The 26,926-nt window shown below is 42.5% G+C and overlaps 2 protein-coding genes across 2 annotated transcripts; both read right to left on the bottom strand.

Annotated features, from left to right (window-relative positions):
• Positions 1-2,485: 2,485 nt before the first annotated feature.
• Positions 2,486-5,027, bottom strand: LOC136536556 (uncharacterized). The gene is made up of 3 exons (XM_066528809.1): positions 5,022-5,027; positions 3,831-4,024; positions 2,486-3,119 (listed from the first exon to the last, which is right to left on the bottom strand). The coding sequence occupies exons 1-3, from the start codon at positions 5,025-5,027 to the stop codon at positions 2,486-2,488; spliced, it is 834 nt and encodes a 277-aa protein (XP_066384906.1).
• Positions 5,028-16,824: 11,797 nt separating this feature from the next.
• LOC136536555 (uncharacterized) lies at positions 16,825-19,366 on the bottom strand. Its single transcript, XM_066528808.1, has 3 exons — positions 19,361-19,366; positions 18,170-18,363; positions 16,825-17,458 (listed from the first exon to the last, which is right to left on the bottom strand). Exons 1-3 carry the CDS (start codon positions 19,364-19,366, stop codon positions 16,825-16,827), a joined length of 834 nt encoding a protein of 277 aa, XP_066384905.1.
• Between the last annotated feature and the right edge of the window lie 7,560 nt (positions 19,367-26,926).

Below are 26,926 nucleotides of genomic sequence, written 5' to 3'. Positions count from 1 at the left end.
GCATATGTATGTTTAAGTGTTTTAGACATTTCAGATGTATGTTGCAATTATTTTATCTTGATGTTGCAAAAGTAGATCGAGGATGTTGCATATATTGTAAGTGTTTTTGAGGCATGTTGTAAGCGTTTGTTCAAAAAGTTTTGTCTGTTTCTATACATATGTTGCAATCTTTTTTATGTGCACATATGTTGCAACAGTATGTTCCAAATGTTTCAATTGTTTCAGTCTTATATTGCAGCGAGTGGTTTCATGTTGCAAGTTGCAAATCTGGATGTTTCGTGTGTTTCACACACATGTTGCAAGTGCATGTTCCAAATGTCTTATCTACTTTTAGACGTATGTTACATTCAAATGTTTTTCATGTTGCAAATGTTTTATGTTGTATGGCCAGGGGCGAGCTGACTGGGCGCGCGTCATGCCAAGGGGTTGGCAGACCGGGGCGCTGGGGCTGGCGGACGGTGGTGCTGCGGTCGTGGCGCGCTGGGGGTGTGCAAGTCCTCAGCTGCTCATCCCTGCTCCTGAGTGTTGCCCGCGCAAAGAGAGAGGAGGGGGCCAGGAGTTATCGGTGGGCGTAGAGATGGGGTGAATGCATGGGGCAGGGCGAAGGCGGGGACGGGCTGCGTGCGCGTCCGTCCAGACGTCCGATATAAAGGAGGAGAGGAGAGGCTGAAGCTAGACATCGGTTAATGCAGAACTAATCGTCGGTTTCATATAACTTCTTCGTTTTCGGAAATTCTGAAGCGGCAGATTCTTCTTGTAATTGGTTTCTTATAAGGCCACGGGGAATTCCTTTTTTTGGTTTGTTTGTTGCTGATTTGCTGCTTACAAAACGTGGCTGCCCAGTCAGCGTTTCATTTTCATCAGCCGTCTTCCATGTTCCAACCTGTTGGTCCCATGTGATGTTACGTACTGAATGAGCTCTGTGATTGCGTTCGGCGTGGAGTTCCCTCCTCCCTCCAAACTGTCTGGTGCTACGCCGCCAGCCACCACATGTTCCGTTCCGTACCACCACCGGAACACTAGAAGCTACCACCCTCTCGTGGCCTGGGCCTCGAGTCGACCTGAGGGCATGTTTAGTTCCTCTCTAAAATGTCAAAATTTTCAAGATTTATCGTCACATTGAATTTTTGGACGCATACATGAAGCATTAAATGTAAATAAAAAATAAAACTAATTACACAGTTTAGACGAAATCCACGAGATGAATCTTTTAAGTCTAATTAGACTATGATTGGACACTAATTACTAAATAACAACGAAAATGCTACGGTATCATTTTGCTAAAATTTTTGCTATCTAAACTGGGCCTGAATTAAAGTTTTCTGAGCAAGAATGATACGGGCATCGTGGAGGAATCCACGCTGCGTGGTTGTCTGAGGCGATTGCGAAAAATTTGGTAAAATGACATTGTAGTGTTTTTGTTGTTATTTAACAATTAGTGTCCAATTATAGTCTAATTAGGCTTAAAAGATTCGTCTGGTGAATTTTGTCTAAACTGTGTAATTAGTTTTATTTTTTATTTATATTTAATGCTTTATGTATGCGTTTTCATATTCAATGTGACAGGAAATCTAGAAAAATTTGGCGTTTTAGGAGGGAACTAAGCAGGGCCTGAGTGTCTGACACGAAACACAGCACTGCTAGCACTAGCCCTAGCCCTAGCCCTGCATGGTCCTGGCCTCCTGGGTGTGTTGTCCGTTGCAATGCAACTGCAGAACACTGGAATACTGTTTCTCGTTTCAAGGTTCTTGCCTCGCTCGTTGCGTGTGGTTTATCCATCGATCATCCACGCGTGGGGGATTGCTTGGTTACAAGCCAAGGCTCAGATTACTTGGACTGGTAGCTGCCTCGTACCTGCCTATGTGCTGTTTAATTTAGTGAAAATGGTTATATGTATCCAGGGCTGGCCCTGATTTTTTTTAGGCCCGGGGCGAAACCACAGTCCGGGGCCCTTTATACATGGCATTGATAATACTAAATGTAAATACATATATATATATAAATACTTAACTGTGGATGCAATAGCAATATTCATATGAAATAATTCATAAATATTAAATTACCTTAAAAATTCCTATATTAAATTACTTTAAAAATTCCTTCTAACATTCCTCGATGCGAAGTCATTGATAATGGTATCAATATCAATCTCATCCAACAATCACTTCTCAATGCATAATATTGCCAAACCATTTAACCTCTCTTGAGACATTGTAGATCTCAAATAGTTCTTCAATAATTTTAGTTTTGAGAAGCTTCTTTCAGCTGATGCCACAGTCACAGGCATAGTAAACAAGATCCGATAAGCAATGGAAGCATTAGGATAACAATCAGCCTTTGTAATAAACTCAAAAATCTCCATAGCTGTCATGGGTGTATCTGGAATTGTAGAACACTCAACTCAGAAATTAGATCATTTAAATCAATGTCAGATGAACCATATAGAGAGAAAACCGCTGCTAGTGTTGTGCAACACAATTTTAGCTCAGGACCATCCAATGCCTTCAAGTTTGCTGAACTCATTAAAAATCCAAATAGATTCCAATTCTTGAAATCTAGTCTTCAATGAACGGACTGCCATATCAATTATAACCGCGAAGTAACTAACTTTAAATTCCTTCTCACCTTCTAAGAGTGCTTCCTCACTATTATTTTCATCAAAATGCTTCTTTCTAAGAGCACGTCGCTTTACTGGGAACGATGGCTCGACACCCATTTCAGATGCAATTTCCGTTGCATTGACCTTACTAGAAGCATACCCATCATTTCTATAGGTTTTAAAGTAATCCATTATGCCTGGTATCTGCTGCATGGTAGACTCAATGCACATAGATGGTGACTGCAACTTCTTGCTTACTTTATTGACAGCAAATAAAACATCATGCCAAATAACCATGCCAAATATAAATTCAAAGCTGCCAAGTACTTCAAATAAATTCTTTGCATCACTTCTATCCTTTGGTTCTACATCTCTATCTTCACTCAATGCAAGTAAAGCTGCCCTTAGCTGAGGAGCTTGATATCTAATTGCTACAACACTTTTAATACGACTCTCCCAACGTGTGTTGCACAAAAATTTCACAGTTAAACCATCAATATGATCAAGCAAAAATTTCCATCTTTTAGTAGAACCAGCAAATAAGACATATATCCATTGCACAATTCCAAAAAAGGAGTCAGCTTTGCTACAAGACTTAGCCATATCACAAAGAGTAAGATTAAGACTGTGGCAAGCACATGGCATATACAAGGCTCTTGGATTTATATCACGCAATCGACTTTGAACTCCCTTGTGTTTTCCTTTCATATTAGAACCATTATTATAACCTTATCCCCTAATATCATCAATGTTAAGACCAAAGGACTTAATGGAATCAACCAAAATATTGAAGAGCCCAGAACCAGATGTGTCATCTACCTTCAGAAAACCAAAAAAGTACTCCTCTATTTTAATTTTACCTTCACTCATGTTAACACATCGAACCAACAAAGTTATTTGTTCTTGATGACTAACATCTAGGGTGCAATCAAGAATAACTGAGAAATATTTGGCCTCTTTAACAATCTTGATGATAGAATTTGTAATGTCAGAAGCCATAAGAGAAATCAACTCATTCTGAATTTTGTGGCTAAGATAATGATAATGAAGATCATTATTTTGAATACGTCTAAGATGGTCTTGCATTACCAAATCAAACTCTACGACCATGTCAACACAAGCTAAGAAATTGCCATTTTGGTCATTATAAAGCTGCTCGTTAGATCCTCTAAAAGCCAAATTACGTCTACCAAGGAATTTTACAATGGCAACTATTCTCATCAGTACTTACCTCATGCGCTCTTTCTCCTTGGAGATTTGCTGCTGTAACTCTTTATCAATTGTCTCTTGTTTGCCTAATCTAGTTCTCAATTCATTCCATGAGTTCATATTGGTAATATGCTCAACAGTAATTTTATGTTCCTTCAGCCTCTCATTGATATGTTTCCAGTCTCTATACCCATCATTCCCCAATGAACTCTTGCACTTTTTAGAATTAAAAAGCTTACAACAAAAGCAAAATACTTTATCCAAGTGTTTGGAATAAACTAGCCATTTCCTGTAACGTAGCTCTCCATTACTCATTTTTCTATGATAATGAGAATATGCAAAATGCCTTAAATTATCGTCGAAAGGGAATACAATATTATCTTCTCTTATAGGCCCCTTTTCAACTAATATATCCCTTGCTTTGTTATCAAGATTATCCTAATTTCTTGGATCATAAATATCCATGTGACACACCGATTCCTCATCAAGACTACTATTTTCTATAGTATTTGAATTAAATATGTGCTCATCATTACTCACATTGTTTTCTTCCATGTTAATGCCAACATTGTCATTAGGAGGACCTTCATCTTCTGGAATAATATGTGTTGGTTCCTTCTAGACAACTATCGCCAACTCGTTTGGATCTCTTGAAGTGTTTGGATTATTCTTCAAAAACTTATGCATAGAACCCCTCTGTGATTGTATGAACTCATCTATTCGTGCTTTCTTTTTCCTTTTTTCACTGCCGGAAGCATACTTTCTTGATGACATGATGCTGTTAAGATTTAGAGAAACAATTAGCTACAAAAAGTAACTCATCTAGACATCTACTCGCGTTGCTGGCTCAGTGTGGCTCACCGCGATTCATCGTCGCTCGTCTAGGTCGGGCGGTGTCGCGGAGATCGCAGCGCGTCGGCAGCGTTGCGTGGCATCGAGTCCAGCGTCTCGCGGAGTCACGGTCTCGCGCTCATGGTCTCGCCTCGCGCCGTCGCGTAGGCGCACGCAACAGCCGCGCCCTCGCGTCTCACGTTGCCGGTCGCCGCCGCCGCCGCCACGCGTGTCGCGTCCGCCCACCCTGGAGGAGTCTGCGTGTGGGCGTGTGGCTTCTCACGGAAGCTAGCTCTTTCTTTCTTGATACTTCTCGCGGACACCAGGAGGCCCAGGACTGTAGGCCAGCAACGTTCTGGGCCAAATCCAAATACTAATATACCTGCATGCCTGTATACCTAGTGTTTGCATACTTGGGGTGGGGCCCTACCTAGTTGGGGGGGCCCGCCCCGCTTGCCCGCATCTAGGGCTGGCCCTGGATGTATCTGATCTAATCACTCAGGCTGCTTGTGTAAACTCTCCTTTTTATAGGAAAAGGACAATAGTTCTGTCAACACAATAAGAAGACTTGTAAAAAAATATAATTTATTTTCATTCCTCTCCCTACTCCGTACTCTCTTTAAGTAAATGTACTAGTTTACTATTAAAATGTTTATATCTTCTAGAAAAATTGCTTTTACGATTGTTATGAATTCAGAAAAAGAAAAAAATTCAATAATTTATTTTGGTAATCAGACTATCACTAGTAGAGAACAGACCTTTGATCCAAAGGCCAAACCAGGTTCTAGTCCCGGGAAATATTGCGCCCGGGACTAGAGAGACCTTTAGTCCCAGTTGGTGGCTCCAACCAGGACTAAAGGTCCCTGCCCAATGGCTCCTGCGCCAGGCCGTTGTGGCAGGGGACCTTTAGTCCCAGTTGGAGCCACCAACTGGGACTAAAGGTCGACCTTTACTCCCGGTTGGTGGCTCCAACCGAGAGTAAAGCTCTTGTCCCGGCTAGTGGCGTGGCCCGGGACTGGAAAGTGACCTTTAGTCCTGGTTGGATCCACCAACTGGGACTAAAGGTCCCCCCTATAAATCCTGCTGGCCGTCTTCTTCCTCCCCGAGCACGCCCGAGAGCTTTAGTTCAAATTTAAGCAGTGTTCTTGCTCTTTCTCCATCCATTCTTCGATTCCTCCGTTGATTTCTTTGATTCCTCCATCGATTCTTCGGTTCTAAAGGTTACCAACTTCATAATCTCATGTTTCACCATTGTCTTATCTCATTTTGTTCACTATATATATGTGGTTCTTTATTGTGGTTTTTTTCATTTGTAAGCAATTTGAGCTCAAAATCACTTCAAGCTTGCATATTTACATGAAGGAAGGTTAAAGTAGCTATTAAAATCTAGTATTCACCGTTCATTTGTAGCATGCATAGCACACTTCATTGTTTAGAGATATAGAGAATTTTAGAGTTTTTTTAATTTTATTTGTTTATAAAATGAGAAATTTATAGTGTATTAAAAAATGAGTATAGAGAGTAGCTGGCAACTGCTTTCGGGTCCTCGGCCTCTCATGGGTTTCCAAAGTGACTTAGACCGGGCCTCCCACTCATTGCATGTGGCAAGTGTTGTGATGAGACGAAGATTGTGATGGAGTACCGAGTGAAGAAGGAGGGTCCCAACAAGGGTCACATTTTCTATAAGTGTTCGGATCGCAGTGTGAGTTATTTTATCGTATTTATTAACTATGGTTAGTTTATACCTATTTTCATGATGGTTGCGATTAAAGTTCTAATTTTCTATTTTAATTTCAGTGGGATAGCACTGGATGTTCAGGCTTCTACTGAGAGGAAGAGTATGTTGAACTTGTGCAAAAATATCTTGCACAACAGGCAGATATGGTGGCTAATGAGGTAGTGATCCAGCCGAAGAAGCCCAAAGATGTTGAACAAACGGGGGATTTGTCTATTTTAGTTAGGATTGGTCACGAAATCCTTGTATTGCTGAAGTGCATTTTAGCTTTAGTGTTTTTAGTGGTAGTTGGGATTGTTTACATTGTAGCGAGGCTTTCTTAAATTTATAGCTTTTGTGGTGGTATGCATGTTGTATAATTAACTAATTATGTTCTAGGTTTTAATACGGTATTTATATCATGTAATGCAAATGAGTCGGCATTGGATGTACAATGCTGATCGTCGCTCCCAAGAGTTCATGGACGGTGTGCATTCTTTGTTACGTGCGGATGAGGCAAACAAACACAATGGTTTCATGTGCTGCCCATGTGCCATATATAAGAATACGATGGAATATGTTAACTCAAAGACTCTTCATTCACACTTGTTCAAGTCGGGTTTCATGCCAAACTATATTTGTTGGATGAAGCACGGAGAAACCGGAGTTGTAATGGAAGAAGGTGAAGAACAATGGGGCGATGATGACATTTTTGCTGAATATGGTGCCTTCAATGATACTACAATGGGGGAAGCTGAAGAAGAGGTGGGGGCAAAGGAGAAGCCCGCTGAAGAAGAGGTGGGGGCAGAGGAGAAGCCCGCTGAAGAAGAGGTAGGGGCAGAGGAGGAGCCCGCTGATGATCTTGGTCAGGCCATTCATGATGCACAAAGAGAATGCGAAAGTAAAAAGGAGAAGATCAAGTTTGACTGCATGCTAGAGGATCATAAGAAATTGCTATACCCAACTTGTGATGCAGGGCAGAAAAAGTTAGGTACCACATTGGAATTGCTGCAATGGAAGGCAAAGAATGGTGTATCTGACAAGGGATTCGTGGAGTTACTAAAAATCCAAAAGAAGATGCTTTCGAAGGATAACGAATTGCCCAGCACTACGTACGAAGCAAAACAGGTAGTCTGCCCTTTAGGATTAGAAATCTAGAAGATACATGCATGTCCTAATGACTGCATCCTCTACCGTGGCATGGAGTACGAGAAGTTGGATGCATGCCCTGTATGTCACGCATCATGGTATAAGATCAGGCAAGATGACTTTGGTGATGTTGAGGGTGAACGTCCTAAGAAGAAAATCCCCACCAAGGTTATGTGGTATGCTCCTATAATACCACGCTTGAAACATCTTTTTAGAAACAGAGACCATGCAAAGTTGTTGTGATGGCACAAAGAAGACCGTAAGGTAGACAATATGTTGAGACACCCTGCTGATGGGTCCTAGTGGAGAGCAATCGATAGAGAATTCCCTGAGTTTGCATGTGACGCAAGAAACTTAAGGTTTGCTTTAAGTACGGATGGTATGAATCCTTTCGGGGAGCAGAGCAGTAGTCATAGCACTTGGCCTATTACTCTATGTATCTACAACCTTCCTCCCTAGTTATGCATGAAGCATAAGTTTATTATGATGCCGGTGCTCATCCAAGGCCCAAAGCAACCTGGCAACGACATCGATGTGTACCTGAGGCCACTAGTTGAAGAACTTCTACTTTTGTGGAATAAGCCAGGTGTATGAGTGTGGGATGAGCACAAGCAGGAGCACTTTGACCTGCGAGCATTGTTGTTCGTAACAATCAATGATTGGCCAGCTCTAAGTAATCTTTCAGGACAATCAAACAAGGGATATAATGCATGCACGCACTGTTTCGGTGACATGAAAGGTATATTCTTGAAAAGTGTCGCAAGGTCATGTACCTTGGGCATCGATGATTTCTTCCTGCAAATCACCCCGTAAGAAAGAAAGGCAAGCATTTTAAAGGTAAGGCAGACCACCAGACCAAGCCTCGTAACCGAACTAGTGAGGACGTCCTCGATATGGTCAATGATATGAAAGTAATATTTGGAAAGGGACCTGGCAGCCAACCTATTTCGAAGGACGCCAACGGTCACACACCCATGTGGAAGAAGAAGTCCATATTTTGGGAGCTACCCTATTGGCAAGTCCAAGAGGTCCGCAGCGCGATCGACGTGATGCACCTAATGAAGAATCTTTATGTGAACCTGCTAGGCTTCATGGGCGTGTATGGGAAGCCTAAGGACACAATTGAAACACGACAGGACCTGCGGTGTTTGAAAGAATGAGACAACCTGCATCCAGAGAAGACAGATGATGGACGCTAGTACTTAAGTCCTGCTAGCTACACTCTTAGCAAAGAAGAGAAAGACAGCTTGTTTGAATGCCTAGATAGCATTAAGGTACCGTCTGGATTCTCCTCGAATATAAAGGGTATAATAAATGTGCCAGAGAAGAAATTTGGACACTTAAAGTCCCATGACTGCCACGTGCTCATGAATCAATTGCTTCTAGTTGCATTAAGAGGAATTCTACCGCCAAATGTACGTCTAGCCACCGTGAAGCTATGTGCATTCCTCAATGCAATTTCTTAGAAGGCAATTGATCCAATGGATCTAGCAAAACTACAGAATGATGTGGTTCAATATCTTGTCAGCATTGAGTTGGTATTTCCTCCTTCCTTCTTTGATATCATGACACACCTCCTAGTTTATCTGGTCAAGGAGATTACTATTCTCGGTCCTGTGTTCCTACACAACATGTTCCCCTTTGAGAGGTTTATGGGAATCCTGAAGAAATATGTTCACAACCATGCTTGGCTAGAAGGAAGCATCACCGAGGGCTACAGAATAGAGGAGGTCATTGAGTTCTGTGTTGACTTCATTCCTGATATTAACCCGATTGGTATTCCTAAATCGCGACACAAGGGGAGACTAAGTGGAAAGGGGACACTAGGGAAGAAAACATATATTGGTAAGGGTGATGATTATTTCAATAAAGCACACTACACAGTTCTACAGAACTCCTCCTTGGTAGATCCGTATATCGAGACACACAAGAACCTCCTCCGATCTGAGTTCTCAGGGAAGTCTGAAGCATGGATTATGCGTCAGCACATGGAAACTTTTAGCGACTGGTTGTGAAAAGAATGTTAGGGTGATGAGAGTATTGATGAGGAGTTGTATTTGTTGGCTAGGCAGCCATCGTGGTATATCCTCACATACAAAGGGTACGTAATAAATGGGAATACATTTTACATAGTAGCACAAGATAAAAGGAGCACCAACTAGAATAGTAGTGTCCGCATAGATGTCACCGACCCTAGTGGGAACAAGCAAACATACTATGGCCGCATAGAGGAGATATGAGAACTAGACTATGCATCTCATTTTAAGGTACCTTTGTTCAAGTGCCAGTGGGTAAAGATGACTGGAGGCGACGTAGCAGTCGACAACCAGTATGGAATGACAACAGTGGACCTCAACAATATTGGGTACAAAGGCAAACCATTTGTCCTTACGAAGGATGTGACTCAGGTGTTCTATGTCAAGGACATGTCTACAAAACCGAAGAGAGGGAAAAACGACAACCACCCAATCAATGATGAGCCAAAGCGCCACATAGTTCTTTCAAGAAAAAGAAACATCGTCAGAATCGAAGACAAGTCAGACATGTCAGAAGATTATGAAAAGGATGACCGAATTTCACCCTTCATAGTGAACAAAGACCCTAGCATCTAGCTAAACGATGATGACACTCCATGGTTACGTCGCGATCATAACCAAGGGATATACGTCAAGAAGAAGTTCACTACTGTGCCCGCTTGATATATATATTGATGTTCAATAGTGTGTATTAGAGATATTATGTAATAATTGTGAATTTATGTTTGATGTTGAATTATGTCACGTTGAAATGATGTGAAAACAAATTTATGTTTGATGTTGGGATTATGTCACGTTGAAATGACGTGAAAACAAATTTATGTTTGATGGTGGGATTATGTCACGTTCAAATTATGTGAAAACAAATTTCCAGTCGAAACACAAGAGTTTTTCTGAATTTAATTAAACACTATATTTTTGCATTATCGAAATAGTAATTTAAACACTATATTGTGTTTTAAAAATTGTTAAAAAAATAAAACTTTAGGTCACATAATTTTCCTGTGTGCAATAAAGCAAAATAGAATCTATATTTTTTAAAAATATTTTTATGTCTTTTATTTAATTTTCTGTGCAATTAACTATCCTTTTATCATTTGTGTAAAAAGAAATATATTAAAATCCTAATGAATTGGCGGGCAGCGAAACTGCAGTTTGCGCCAAAAACCTTTAGTCCCGGGCGCCACCACGGGACTTAGTCCCGGGCGCCACCACCAGCTGAGACTAAAGGTGCAGGACCGGGACTAAAGGGCCTTTAGCCCCAGCTGGTGGTGGCGCCTGGGACTAAAGGTCCTCTCCCTTATATAGCCTCTGTGCCCGCCCTAGCCCCTCTTCTTCCTCCCCACTGCTGAGCCAAGCCCTAACAGACCTGCCACCACTTGTCCGATCCGCCGCCGACGCCGCCCTCGCGAGCACCCGCACGCACACCGGCGCCCCCACCGCCCCGACATCGCACGCCCCGACTAAGCGCGCTCATCGACGCGCCGCCCTCTGATCACCCTGGCCCGGTGCCCCCAACGCCCCACTGTCCCGATGCTTGGCCCCGATGCCACACTATGGCCCGGCCCGACGCCATGCCGCCCCTGACGTCACGCCACGCCCCTGACACCGCCCCTGATGCACGCCGCCCCTAACGCCCGATGCCATGCCGCCCCTAACACCACGCCGTCCCTAGCGCTCGATGCCACACCACCACTGACGTCGCGCATGTGGCCCTGACGACTCCACCTCAGCCCGGCCGGCCATGACGTTCGCGCCGCCACCGACACCGCCCTCGTCATCACCGCCTCTAGACGCCCATCACCGCCGACCCCTATGTACGTTGATCGTCACCGCCGACCCCTACGTACGTCGATATGTGTTTATTTGTGATATATGCAGAGGAACACCTCGTTGTGTTGTATGCGGAGCAACACCGTTGTTGTGTTGTATGTGGAGCAACACTGCTTCATTGTGTTGTATGCAGAGCAACGCCGTCTCGTTGTGTTGTATGCGGAGCAACGCCGCCTCGTTGTGTTGTATGCGGAGCAACGTCGCCTTGTTGTGTTGTATGCAGAGCAACGTGGCCCTGTTGTTGTATATGCAGAGCAACGCCGCCCCGTTGTTGTATATGCGGAGCAACGCCGCCCCATTGTTGTATACCCTAGCGAGAACGACGATTCGCCCTAGCGAGAACGATGATTCACCCTAGCGAGAACGACGATTCGCCCTAGCGAGAACGATGAATTCGCCCTAGCGAGAACGACGAATTCGCCCTGTCGTTCTCGCTAGAGCGAATTGTCGTTCTCGCTAGGGCAAATTTGTCGGTTCTCGCTAGGGCAAATTCGTCGTTATATGACTTGTTTACATATATGACTTGTTTATATATATGACTTGTTTATATGACTTGTTTACATATATGACTTGTTTACATATATGACTTGTTGACATATATGATTGTTTACATATATGAATTGTTTATATATATGACTTGTTTATATGACTTGTTTATATATGTGACTTAGATTTATTTTATATATGACTTATTGTACATATATGACTTGTTTACATATATGAATTGTTTATATATATGACTTATTTATATGACTTGTTTATATATGTGACTTAGATTTATTTTGTTTATGACTTATTGTACATATATGAACTTGTTTATATATATGTGACTTAGATAAATTTGTATATGACTTATTGTATATATATGACTTGTTTATATATGGACTTAAATTTTGTTAAAATTGTTAGATATGGCTGCCCTGGAGACAACATGGAGGAAGAAATGATGAATATTATTGCCAATGCTGGTGAGCAGGATGTTGATGACGGAAGTCAAGACCTAGCTCTTGAAAATGAGCAAGAAATGTTTACAAGAAATACAAGGCGAGGTATATATAACTAAATATATATATATGTGAATATTGTATATATTTCTGTACAAAAGATATATTTATTATTTTTTTATATGTAGCCCTCTGGATCGGCGACCACAACGGCGAAGAGCAAAAATGTTCGAGGACCGAAGAAACCACTGGAGGGCCGGTACATAATATCGGAATTCAACATCGAGACAGGCGAACCACTTGGTCCACATAAAAGGAAATTCATGGAACACTGTGGGTACCTTGTAAGGGACAGAATTCCGATCAGTATCCGTGAATGGAAGAAAAAGATCAACGAGCCTGATGTTAGTTTTGTCTCTGATGTTGACAAGAATTTGCTCTGGAATGATATCCTTGCCCATTTCACGTTGCAAGCGGATGATTATGATGATATCAACGATGATGAATTGAAGGAGCTAGTTCGATCGTGGGCTATGAAGAAGATGGCCACACAATTCCAGACTTGGAAGAAACACCTATACAACACATACATCAAGAAGAACAAAACGAATTTCAATACTGCTACGGGCCCGATCTCGAAACAGAGGCCCTATTGGAATGATTTCGTAGAGTACAAGACATCAGCAGAGGGTGAGGCACGGGTGAGAAGGAACCAAGAGAATGAAAAAAGGTATACCACCATGACATGGGATCAGGTGGCTAGATAGCCATTCCGAAGTGGCAAAAAATGGAAGCGGACATTATTGCCAAGGGGATCGAACCAGAATCAGCCAAGTGGCCCCCACGCTCGAAGAATTGGTTTTTGGTCATGGGGGAAGACTCGACCCACAGACCGTCGGCTGAGTGTATGGGCAAAAACTCGAAACAGCAGCACGCGATTGGCTTTTGCTATAGAAGCTAAAGAGATTGGTGTGTTCAAGCCCAATAGAGAGAAGGATGAGCTGACGTATGCCATCGGGACTGCTGAACACACTGGCCGAACCAGAGGCTTAGGACGCAACACTCCATGGGTTCATGGTTTCCCTAATGACAGGGAAACCTACCGAAGCCGCAGAGAAGCAAGGAGGAGCAAGCAGCGTGGGTGACAATGTTGGAGGAAATGGTGCTTGAAGCAAAGGAGCGAGAAAAAGCAATGGAAGCAAGAATGCAGGAAGAAATCAGAAAGCAAGTGCAGATAGCAATGAGTGCCCAGAGGCAGGCATCAGAGCCAGGAATGAATGTTAATATTAGCCCCCTGGTCAGTTGAAAAGCAGCTGCGCTTCCACTGAGCTGCCAAAGCAAGATGACGCAGCGCTGCGCTTCCCCGTGGATGATGTCACTACTCCAATGACATCAATTGAGCTACATGTTCCAAGGGGGAATGACACAATCAAGGTCCTGTCGGTTTTTACTCCTCCAGACCCTACCAAGACACCAAGAATCCATGGGGCACCAATACAACCTGGATATGCTAGGGTCGCAGTGGATAAAGTGAGCAAAGGTTATGAGGATCTAGCTCTTGACATTCCTGGAGGTGATGGAGAGAAGACTCTAGGAGAAGCAGAGAAGGCATATATACTATGGCGCAAGCGCTACATCATTATCCCTGGGGCGTCTGCTCCACCGCCAGCAGACATTAGGTGCGGACAAAAGTTAACAAAACAATTTTTTGATAATTTTCTATGGGCATGACTAATAATAAGCATTTACTTATATCTCATTATTTTTTGTACTCACAAAGCAGGGCCTCCGCCAACCAAAGTCCAGTTGTTGCTTCTCCCGACCATCATAGTGCTCAGGGCAATGATGACGCCTTCGAAGGCACTGCTGCATCCCCACCATCTAACTCCTCCGCCGCCTCCAAGGAAGTCCACAACTCCTCCGCCGAGGTCTCCAACGCCTCCGCCGCCTCCAAAGTCTCACTGCCTCCAAGGCGGTCTCCAACGCCTCCCCGCCTCCAAGGAAGCCAGCCCCTAAGCTATGTTGCATATGTATGTTTAAGTGTTTTAGACATTTCAGATGTATGTTGCAATTATTTTATCTTGATGTTGCAAAAGTAGATCGAGGATGTTGCATATATTGTAAGTGTTTTTGAGGCATGTTGTAAGCGTTTGTTCAAAAAGTTTTGTCTGTTTCTATACATATGTTGCAATCTTTTTTATGTGCACATATGTTGCAACAGTATGTTCCAAATGTTTCAATTGTTTCAGTCTTATATTGCAGCGAGTGGTTTCATGTTGCAAGTTGCAAATCTGGATGTTTCGTGTGTTTCACACACATGTTGCAAGTGCATGTTCCAAATGTCTTATCTACTTTTAGACGTATGTTACATTCAAATGTTTTTCATGTTGCAAATGTTTTATGTTGTATGGCCAGGGGCGAGCTGACTGGGCGCGCGTCATGCCAAGGGGTTGGCAGACCGGGGCGCTGGGGCTGGCGGACGGTGGTGCTGCGGTCGTGGCGCGCTGGGGGTGTGCAAGTCCTCAGCTGCTCATCCCTGCTCCTGAGTGTTGCCCGCGCAAAGAGAGAGGAGGGGGCCAGGAGTTATCGGTGGGCGTAGAGATGGGGTGAATGCATGGGGCAGGGCGAAGGCGGGGACGGGCTGCGTGCGCGTCCGTCCAGACGTCCGATATAAAGGAGGAGAGGAGAGGCTGAAGCTAGACATCGGTTAATGCAGAACTAATCGTCGGTTTCATATAACTTCTTCGTTTTCGGAAATTCTGAAGCGGCAGATTCTTCTTGTAATTGGTTTCTTATAAGGCCACGGGGAATTCCTTTTTTTGGTTTGTTTGTTGCTGATTTGCTGCTTACAAAACGTGGCTGCCCAGTCAGCGTTTCATTTTCATCAGCCGTCTTCCATGTTCCAACCTGTTGGTCCCATGTGATGTTACGTACTGAATGAGCTCTGTGATTGCGTTCGGCGTGGAGTTCCCTCCTCCCTCCAAACTGTCTGGTGCTACGCCGCCAGCCACCACATGTTCCGTTCCGTACCACCACCGGAACACTAGAAGCTACCACCCTCTCGTGGCCTGGGCCTCGAGTCGACCTGAGGGCATGTTTAGTTCCTCTCTAAAATGTCAAAATTTTCAAGATTTATCGTCACATTGAATTTTTGGACGCATACATGAAGCATTAAATGTAAATAAAAAATAAAACTAATTACACAGTTTAGACGAAATCCACGAGATGAATCTTTTAAGTCTAATTAGACTATGATTGGACACTAATTACTAAATAACAACGAAAATGCTACGGTATCATTTTGCTAAAATTTTTGCTATCTAAACTGGGCCTGAATTAAAGTTTTCTGAGCAAGAATGATACGGGCATCGTGGAGGAATCCACGCTGCGTGGTTGTCTGAGGCGATTGCGAAAAATTTGGTAAAATGACATTGTAGTGTTTTTGTTGTTATTTAACAATTAGTGTCCAATTATAGTCTAATTAGGCTTAAAAGATTCGTCTGGTGAATTTTGTCTAAACTGTGTAATTAGTTTTATTTTTTATTTATATTTAATGCTTTATGTATGCGTTTTCATATTCAATGTGACAGGAAATCTAGAAAAATTTGGCGTTTTAGGAGGGAACTAAGCAGGGCCTGAGTGTCTGACACGAAACACAGCACTGCTAGCACTAGCCCTAGCCCTAGCCCTGCATGGTCCTGGCCTCCTGGGTGTGTTGTCCGTTGCAATGCAACTGCAGAACACTGGAATACTGTTTCTCGTTTCAAGGTTCTTGCCTCGCTCGTTGCGTGTGGTTTATCCATCGATCATCCACGCGTGGGGGATTGCTTGGTTACAAGCCAAGGCTCAGATTACTTGGACTGGTAGCTGCCTCGTACCTGCCTATGTGCTGTTTAATTTAGTGAAAATGGTTATATGTATCCAGGGCTGGCCCTGATTTTTTTTAGGCCCGGGGCGAAACCACAGTCCGGGGCCCTTTATACATGGCATTGATAATACTAAATGTAAATACATATATATATATAAATACTTAACTGTGGATGCAATAGCAATATTCATATGAAATAATTCATAAATATTAAATTACCTTAAAAATTCCTATATTAAATTACTTTAAAAATTCCTTCTAACATTCCTCGATGCGAAGTCATTGATAATGGTATCAATATCAATCTCATCCAACAATCACTTCTCAATGCATAATATTGCCAAACCATTTAACCTCTCTTGAGACATTGTAGATCTCAAATAGTTCTTCAATAATTTTAGTTTTGAGAAGCTTCTTTCAGCTGATGCCACAGTCACAGGCATAGTAAACAAGATCCGATAAGCAATGGAAGCATTAGGATAACAATCAGCCTTTGTAATAAACTCAAAAATCTCCATAGCTGTCATGGGTGTATCTGGAATTGTAGAACACTCAACTCAGAAATTAGATCATTTAAATCAATGTCAGATGAACCATATAGAGAGAAAACCGCTGCTAGTGTTGTGCAACACAATTTTAGCTCAGGACCATCCAATGCCTTCAAGTTTGCTGAACTCATTAAAAATCCAAATAGATTCCAATTCTTGAAATCTAGTCTTCAATGAACGGACTGCCATATCAATTATAACCGCGAAGTAACTAACTTTAAATTCCTTCTCACCTTCTAAGAGTGCTTCCTCACTATTATTTTCATCAAAATGCTTCTTTCTAAGAGCACGTCGCTTTACTGGGAACGATGGCTCGACACCCATTTCAGATGCAATTTCCGTTGCATTGACCTTACTAGAAGCATACCCATCATTTCTATAGGTTTTAAAGTAATCCATTATGCCTGGTATCTGCTGCATGGTAGACTCAATGCACATAGATGGTGACTGCAACTTCTTGCTTACTTTATTGACAGCAAATAAAACATCATGCCAAATAACCATGCCAAATATAAATTCAAAGCTGCCAAGTACTTCAAATAAATTCTTTGCATCACTTCTATCCTTTGGTTCTACATCTCTATCTTCACTCAATGCAAGTAAAGCTGCCCTTAGCTGAGGAGCTTGATATCTAATTGCTACAACACTTTTAATACGACTCTCCCAACGTGTGTTGCACAAAAATTTCACAGTTAAACCATCAATATGATCAAGCAAAAATTTCCATCTTTTAGTAGAACCAGCAAATAAGACATATATCCATTGCACAATTCCAAAAAAGGAGTCAGCTTTGCTACAAGACTTAGCCATATCACAAAGAGTAAGATTAAGACTGTGGCAAGCACATGGCATATACAAGGCTCTTGGATTTATATCACGCAATCGACTTTGAACTCCCTTGTGTTTTCCTTTCATATTAGAACCATTATTATAACCTTATCCCCTAATATCATCAATGTTAAGACCAAAGGACTTAATGGAATCAACCAAAATATTGAAGAGCCCAGAACCAGATGTGTCATCTACCTTCAGAAAACCAAAAAAGTACTCCTCTATTTTAATTTTACCTTCACTCATGTTAACACATCGAACCAACAAAGTTATTTGTTCTTGATGACTAACATCTAGGGTGCAATCAAGAATAACTGAGAAATATTTGGCCTCTTTAACAATCTTGATGATAGAATTTGTAATGTCAGAAGCCATAAGAGAAATCAACTCATTCTGAATTTTGTGGCTAAGATAATGATAATGAAGATCATTATTTTGAATACGTCTAAGATGGTCTTGCATTACCAAATCAAACTCTACGACCATGTCAACACAAGCTAAGAAATTGCCATTTTGGTCATTATAAAGCTGCTCGTTAGATCCTCTAAAAGCCAAATTACGTCTACCAAGGAATTTTACAATGGCAACTATTCTCATCAGTACTTACCTCATGCGCTCTTTCTCCTTGGAGATTTGCTGCTGTAACTCTTTATCAATTGTCTCTTGTTTGCCTAATCTAGTTCTCAATTCATTCCATGAGTTCATATTGGTAATATGCTCAACAGTAATTTTATGTTCCTTCAGCCTCTCATTGATATGTTTCCAGTCTCTATACCCATCATTCCCCAATGAACTCTTGCACTTTTTAGAATTAAAAAGCTTACAACAAAAGCAAAATACTTTATCCAAGTGTTTGGAATAAACTAGCCATTTCCTGTAACGTAGCTCTCCATTACTCATTTTTCTATGATAATGAGAATATGCAAAATGCCTTAAATTATCGTCGAAAGGGAATACAATATTATCTTCTCTTATAGGCCCCTTTTCAACTAATATATCCCTTGCTTTGTTATCAAGATTATCCTAATTTCTTGGATCATAAATATCCATGTGACACACCGATTCCTCATCAAGACTACTATTTTCTATAGTATTTGAATTAAATATGTGCTCATCATTACTCACATTGTTTTCTTCCATGTTAATGCCAACATTGTCATTAGGAGGACCTTCATCTTCTGGAATAATATGTGTTGGTTCCTTCTAGACAACTATCGCCAACTCGTTTGGATCTCTTGAAGTGTTTGGATTATTCTTCAAAAACTTATGCATAGAACCCCTCTGTGATTGTATGAACTCATCTATTCGTGCTTTCTTTTTCCTTTTTTCACTGCCGGAAGCATACTTTCTTGATGACATGATGCTGTTAAGATTTAGAGAAACAATTAGCTACAAAAAGTAACTCATCTAGACATCTACTCGCGTTGCTGGCTCAGTGTGGCTCACCGCGATTCATCGTCGCTCGTCTAGGTCGGGCGGTGTCGCGGAGATCGCAGCGCGTCGGCAGCGTTGCGTGGCATCGAGTCCAGCGTCTCGCGGAGTCACGGTCTCGCGCTCATGGTCTCGCCTCGCGCCGTCGCGTAGGCGCACGCAACAGCCGCGCCCTCGCGTCTCACGTTGCCGGTCGCCGCCGCCGCCGCCACGCGTGTCGCGTCCGCCCACCCTGGAGGAGTCTGCGTGTGGGCGTGTGGCTTCTCACGGAAGCTAGCTCTTTCTTTCTTGATACTTCTCGCGGACACCAGGAGGCCCAGGACTGTAGGCCAGCAACGTTCTGGGCCAAATCCAAATACTAATATACCTGCATGCCTGTATACCTAGTGTTTGCATACTTGGGGTGGGGCCCTACCTAGTTGGGGGGGCCCGCCCCGCTTGCCCGCATCTAGGGCTGGCCCTGGATGTATCTGATCTAATCACTCAGGCTGCTTGTGTAAACTCTCCTTTTTATAGGAAAAGGACAATAGTTCTGTCAACACAATAAGAAGACTTGTAAAAAAATATAATTTATTTTCATTCCTCTCCCTACTCCGTACTCTCTTTAAGTAAATGTACTAGTTTACTATTAAAATGTTTATATCTTCTAGAAAAATTGCTTTTACGATTGTTATGAATTCAGAAAAAGAAAAAAATTCAATAATTTATTTTGGTAATCAGACTATCACTAGTAGAGAACAGACCTTTGATCCAAAGGCCAAACCAGGTTCTAGTCCCGGGAAATATTGCGCCCGGGACTAGAGAGACCTTTAGTCCCAGTTGGTGGCTCCAACCAGGACTAAAGGTCCCTGCCCAATGGCTCCTGCGCCAGGCCGTTGTGGCAGGGGACCTTTAGTCCCAGTTGGAGCCACCAACTGGGACTAAAGGTCGACCTTTACTCCCGGTTGGTGGCTCCAACCGAGAGTAAAGCTCTTGTCCCGGCTAGTGGCGTGGCCCGGGACTGGAAAGTGACCTTTAGTCCTGGTTGGATCCACCAACTGGGACTAAAGGTCCCCCCTATAAATCCTGCTGGCCGTCTTCTTCCTCCCCGAGCACGCCCGAGAGCTTTAGTTCAAATTTAAGCAGTGTTCTTGCTCTTTCTCCATCCATTCTTCGATTCCTCCGTTGATTTCTTTGATTCCTCCATCGATTCTTCGGTTCTAAAGGTTACCAACTTCATAATCTCATGTTTCACCATTGTCTTATCTCATTTTGTTCACTATATATATGTGGTTCTTTATTGTGGTTTTTTTCATTTGTAAGCAATTTGAGCTCAAAATCACTTCAAGCTTGCATATTTACATGAAGGAAGGTTAAAGTAGCTATTAAAATCTAGTATTCACCGTTCATTTGTAGCATGCATAGCACACTTCATTGTTTAGAGATATAGAGAATTTTAGAGTTTTTTTAATTTTATTTGTTTATAAAATGAGAAATTTATAGTGTATTAAAAAATGAGTATAGAGAGTAGCTGGCAACTGCTTTCGGGTCCTCGGCCTCTCATGGGTTTCCAAAGTGACTTAGACCGGGCCTCCCACTCATTGCATGTGGCAAGTGTTGTGATGAGACGAAGATTGTGATGGAGTACCGAGTGAAGAAGGAGGGTCCCAACAAGGGTCACATTTTCTATAAGTGTTCGGATCGCAGTGTGAGTTATTTTATCGTATTTATTAACTATGGTTAGTTTATACCTATTTTCATGATGGTTGCGATTAAAGTTCTAATTTTCTATTTTAATTTCAGTGGGATAGCACTGGATGTTCAGGCTTCTACTGAGAGGAAGAGTATGTTGAACTTGTGCAAAAATATCTTGCACAACAGGCAGATATGGTGGCTAATGAGGTAGTGATCCAGCCGAAGAAGCCCAAAGATGTTGAACAAACGGGGGATTTGTCTATTTTAGTTAGGATTGGTCACGAAATCCTTGTATTGCTGAAGTGCATTTTAGCTTTAGTGTTTTTAGTGGTAGTTGGGATTGTTTACATTGTAGCGAGGCTTTCTTAAATTTATAGCTTTTGTGGTGGTATGCATGTTGTATAATTAACTAATTATGTTCTAGGTTTTAATACGGTATTTATATCATGTAATGCAAATGAGTCGGCATTGGATGTACAATGCTGATCGTCGCTCCCAAGAGTTCATGGACGGTGTGCATTCTTTGTTACGTGCGGATGAGGCAAACAAACACAATGGTTTCATGTGCTGCCCATGTGCCATATATAAGAATACGATGGAATATGTTAACTCAAAGACTCTTCATTCACACTTGTTCAAGTCGGGTTTCATGCCAAACTATATTTGTTGGATGAAGCACGGAGAAACCGGAGTTGTAATGGAAGAAGGTGAAGAACAATGGGGCGATGATGACATTTTTGCTGAATATGGTGCCTTCAATGATACTACAATGGGGGAAGCTGAAGAAGAGGTGGGGGCAAAGGAGAAGCCCGCTGAAGAAGAGGTGGGGGCAGAGGAGAAGCCCGCTGAAGAAGAGGTAGGGGCAGAGGAGGAGCCCGCTGATGATCTTGGTCAGGCCATTCATGATGCACAAAGAGAATGCGAAAGTAAAAAGGAGAAGATCAAGTTTGACTGCATGCTAGAGGATCATAAGAAATTGCTATACCCAACTTGTGATGCAGGGCAGAAAAAGTTAGGTACCACATTGGAATTGCTGCAATGGAAGGCAAAGAATGGTGTATCTGACAAGGGATTCGTGGAGTTACTAAAAATCCAAAAGAAGATGCTTTCGAAGGATAACGAATTGCCCAGCACTACGTACGAAGCAAAACAGGTAGTCTGCCCTTTAGGATTAGAAATCTAGAAGATACATGCATGTCCTAATGACTGCATCCTCTACCGTGGCATGGAGTACGAGAAGTTGGATGCATGCCCTGTATGTCACGCATCATGGTATAAGATCAGGCAAGATGACTTTGGTGATGTTGAGGGTGAACGTCCTAAGAAGAAAATCCCCACCAAGGTTATGTGGTATGCTCCTATAATACCACGCTTGAAACATCTTTTTAGAAACAGAGACCATGCAAAGTTGTTGTGATGGCACAAAGAAGACCGTAAGGTAGACAATATGTTGAGACACCCTGCTGATGGGTCCTAGTGGAGAGCAATCGATAGAGAATTCCCTGAGTTTGCATGTGACGCAAGAAACTTAAGGTTTGCTTTAAGTACGGATGGTATGAATCCTTTCGGGGAGCAGAGCAGTAGTCATAGCACTTGGCCTATTACTCTATGTATCTACAACCTTCCTCCCTAGTTATGCATGAAGCATAAGTTTATTATGATGCCGGTGCTCATCCAAGGCCCAAAGCAACCTGGCAACGACATCGATGTGTACCTGAGGCCACTAGTTGAAGAACTTCTACTTTTGTGGAATAAGCCAGGTGTATGAGTGTGGGATGAGCACAAGCAGGAGCACTTTGACCTGCGAGCATTGTTGTTCGTAACAATCAATGATTGGCCAGCTCTAAGTAATCTTTCAGGACAATCAAACAAGGGATATAATGCATGCACGCACTGTTTCGGTGACATGAAAGGTATATTCTTGAAAAGTGTCGCAAGGTCATGTACCTTGGGCATCGATGATTTCTTCCTGCAAATCACCCCGTAAGAAAGAAAGGCAAGCATTTTAAAGGTAAGGCAGACCACCAGACCAAGCCTCGTAACCGAACTAGTGAGGACGTCCTCGATATGGTCAATGATATGAAAGTAATATTTGGAAAGGGACCTGGCAGCCAACCTATTTCGAAGGACGCCAACGGTCACACACCCATGTGGAAGAAGAAGTCCATATTTTGGGAGCTACCCTATTGGCAAGTCCAAGAGGTCCGCAGCGCGATCGACGTGATGCACCTAATGAAGAATCTTTATGTGAACCTGCTAGGCTTCATGGGCGTGTATGGGAAGCCTAAGGACACAATTGAAACACGACAGGACCTGCGGTGTTTGAAAGAATGAGACAACCTGCATCCAGAGAAGACAGATGATGGACGCTAGTACTTAAGTCCTGCTAGCTACACTCTTAGCAAAGAAGAGAAAGACAGCTTGTTTGAATGCCTAGATAGCATTAAGGTACCGTCTGGATTCTCCTCGAATATAAAGGGTATAATAAATGTGCCAGAGAAGAAATTTGGACACTTAAAGTCCCATGACTGCCACGTGCTCATGAATCAATTGCTTCTAGTTGCATTAAGAGGAATTCTACCGCCAAATGTACGTCTAGCCACCGTGAAGCTATGTGCATTCCTCAATGCAATTTCTTAGAAGGCAATTGATCCAATGGATCTAGCAAAACTACAGAATGATGTGGTTCAATATCTTGTCAGCATTGAGTTGGTATTTCCTCCTTCCTTCTTTGATATCATGACACACCTCCTAGTTTATCTGGTCAAGGAGATTACTATTCTCGGTCCTGTGTTCCTACACAACATGTTCCCCTTTGAGAGGTTTATGGGAATCCTGAAGAAATATGTTCACAACCATGCTTGGCTAGAAGGAAGCATCACCGAGGGCTACAGAATAGAGGAGGTCATTGAGTTCTGTGTTGACTTCATTCCTGATATTAACCCGATTGGTATTCCTAAATCGCGACACAAGGGGAGACTAAGTGGAAAGGGGACACTAGGGAAGAAAACATATATTGGTAAGGGTGATGATTATTTCAATAAAGCACACTACACAGTTCTACAGAACTCCTCCTTGGTAGATCCGTATATCGAGACACACAAGAACCTCCTCCGATCTGAGTTCTCAGGGAAGTCTGAAGCATGGATTATGCGTCAGCACATGGAAACTTTTAGCGACTGGTTGTGAAAAGAATGTTAGGGTGATGAGAGTATTGATGAGGAGTTGTATTTGTTGGCTAGGCAGCCATCGTGGTATATCCTCACATACAAAGGGTACGTAATAAATGGGAATACATTTTACATAGTAGCACAAGATAAAAGGAGCACCAACTAGAATAGTAGTGTCCGCATAGATGTCACCGACCCTAGTGGGAACAAGCAAACATACTATGGCCGCATAGAGGAGATATGAGAACTAGACTATGCATCTCATTTTAAGGTACCTTTGTTCAAGTGCCAGTGGGTAAAGATGACTGGAGGCGACGTAGCAGTCGACAACCAGTATGGAATGACAACAGTGGACCTCAACAATATTGGGTACAAAGGCAAACCATTTGTCCTTACGAAGGATGTGACTCAGGTGTTCTATGTCAAGGACATGTCTACAAAACCGAAGAGAGGGAAAAACGACAACCACCCAATCAATGATGAGCCAAAGCGCCACATAGTTCTTTCAAGAAAAAGAAACATCGTCAGAATCGAAGACAAGTCAGACATGTCAGAAGATTATGAAAAGGATGACCGAATTTCACCCTTCATAGTGAACAAAGACCCTAGCATCTAGCTAAACGATGATGACACTCCATGGTTACGTCGCGATCATAACCAAGGGATATACGTCAAGAAGAAGTTCACTACTGTGCCCGCTTGATATATATATTGATGTTCAATAGTGTGTATTAGAGATATTATGTAATAATTGTGAATTTATGTTTGATGTTGAATTATGTCACGTTGAAATGATGTGAAAACAAATTTATGTTTGATGTTGGGATTATGTCACGTTGAAATGACGTGAAAACAAATTTATGTTTGATGGTGGGATTATGTCACGTTCAAATTATGTGAAAACAAATTTCCAGTCGAAACACAAGAGTTTTTCTGAATTTAATTAAACACTATATTTTTGCATTATCGAAATAGTAATTTAAACACTATATTGTGTTTTAAAAATTGTTAAAAAAATAAAACTTTAGGTCACATAATTTTCCTGTGTGCAATAAAGCAAAATAGAATCTATATTTTTTAAAAATATTTTTATGTCTTTTATTTAATTTTCTGTGCAATTAACTATCCTTTTATCATTTGTGTAAAAAGAAATATATTAAAATCCTAATGAATTGGCGGGCAGCGAAACTGCAGTTTGCGCCAAAAACCTTTAGTCCCGGGCGCCACCACGGGACTTAGTCCCGGGCGCCACCACCAGCTGAGACTAAAGGTGCAGGACCGGGACTAAAGGGCCTTTAGCCCCAGCTGGTGGTGGCGCCTGGGACTAAAGGTCCTCTCCCTTATATAGCCTCTGTGCCCGCCCTAGCCCCTCTTCTTCCTCCCCACTGCTGAGCCAAGCCCTAACAGACCTGCCACCACTTGTCCGATCCGCCGCCGACGCCGCCCTCGCGAGCACCCGCACGCACACCGGCGCCCCACCGCCCCGACATCGCACGCCCCGACTAAGCGCGCTCATCGACGCGCCGCCCTCTGATCACCCTGGCCCGGTGCCCCAACGCCCCACTGTCCCGATGCTTGGCCCCGATGCCACACTATGGCCCGGCCCGACGCCATGCCGCCCCTGACGTCACGCCACGCCCCTGACACCGCCCCTGATGCACGCCGCCCCTAACGCCCGATGCCATGCCGCCCCTAACACCACGCCGTCCCTAGCGCTCGATGCCACACCACCACTGACGTCGCGCATGTGGCCCTGACGACTCCACCTCAGCCCGGCCGGCCATGACGTTCGCGCCGCCACCGACACCGCCCTCGTCATCACCGCCTCTAGACGCCCATCACCGCCGACCCCTATGTACGTTGATCGTCACCGCCGACCCCTACGTACGTCGATATGTGTTTATTTGTGATATATGCAGAGGAACACCTCGTTGTGTTGTATGCGGAGCAACACCGTTGTTGTGTTGTATGTGGAGCAACACTGCTTCATTGTGTTGTATGCAGAGCAACGCCGTCTCGTTGTGTTGTATGCGGAGCAACGCCGCCTCGTTGTGTTGTATGCGGAGCAACGTCGCCTTGTTGTGTTGTATGCAGAGCAACGTGGCCCTGTTGTTGTATATGCAGAGCAACGCCGCCCCGTTGTTGTATATGCGGAGCAACGCCGCCCCATTGTTGTATACCCTAGCGAGAACGACGATTCGCCCTAGCGAGAACGATGATTCACCCTAGCGAGAACGACGATTCGCCCTAGCGAGAACGATGAATTCGCCCTAGCGAGAACGACGAATTCGCCCTGTCGTTCTCGCTAGAGCGAATTGTCGTTCTCGCTAGGGCAAATTTGTCGTTCTCGCTAGGGCAAATTCGTCGTTTATATGACTTGTTTACATATATGACTTGTTTATATATATGACTTGTTTATATGACTTGTTTACATATATGACTTGTTTACATATATGACTTGTTGACATATATGATTGTTTACATATATGAATTGTTTATATATATGACTTGTTTATATGACTTGTTTATATATGTGACTTAGATTTATTTTATATATGACTTATTGTACATATATGACTTGTTTACATATATGAATTGTTTATATATATGACTTATTTATATGACTTGTTTATATATGTGACTTAGATTTATTTTGTTTATGACTTATTGTACATATATGACTTGTTTATATATATGTGACTTAGATAAATTTGTATATGACTTATTGTATATATATGACTTGTTTATATATGTGACTTAAATTTTGTTAAATTTGTTAGATATGGCTGCCCTGGGAGACAACATGGAGGAAGAAATGATGAATATTATTGCCAATGCTGGTGAGCAGGATGTTGATGACGGAAGTCAATACCTAGCTCTTGAAAATGAGCAAGAAAATGTTTTACAAGAAAATACAGGCGAGGTATATATACTAAATATATATCATATGTGAATATTGTATATATTTCTATGTACAAAAGATATTTATTTATTATTTTTTTATATGTAGCCCTTTGGATGGACGACCACAACGGCGAAGAGCAAAAATGTTCGAGGACCAAAGAAACCACTGGAGGGCCAGTACATAA

The sequence above is a fragment of the Miscanthus floridulus genome, chromosome 2 (genome assembly GCF_019320115.1).
Source record: "Miscanthus floridulus cultivar M001 chromosome 2, ASM1932011v1, whole genome shotgun sequence".
NCBI lineage: Eukaryota > Viridiplantae > Streptophyta > Magnoliopsida > Poales > Poaceae > Miscanthus > Miscanthus floridulus.
The sequence above is the reverse complement of the archived record's forward strand: the minus strand, read 5'-3'. Positions and strand labels throughout refer to the sequence as shown.

Coding starts and splice junctions, on each gene's coding strand:
- LOC136536556 (XM_066528809.1), bottom strand. Junction 3,120..3,830: donor AAGGAGAAAGAGCGCATGAG/GTAAGTACTGAT, acceptor TTCTACTAAAAG/ATGGAAATTTTTGCTTGATC.
- LOC136536555 (XM_066528808.1), bottom strand. Junction 17,459..18,169: donor AAGGAGAAAGAGCGCATGAG/GTAAGTACTGAT, acceptor TTCTACTAAAAG/ATGGAAATTTTTGCTTGATC.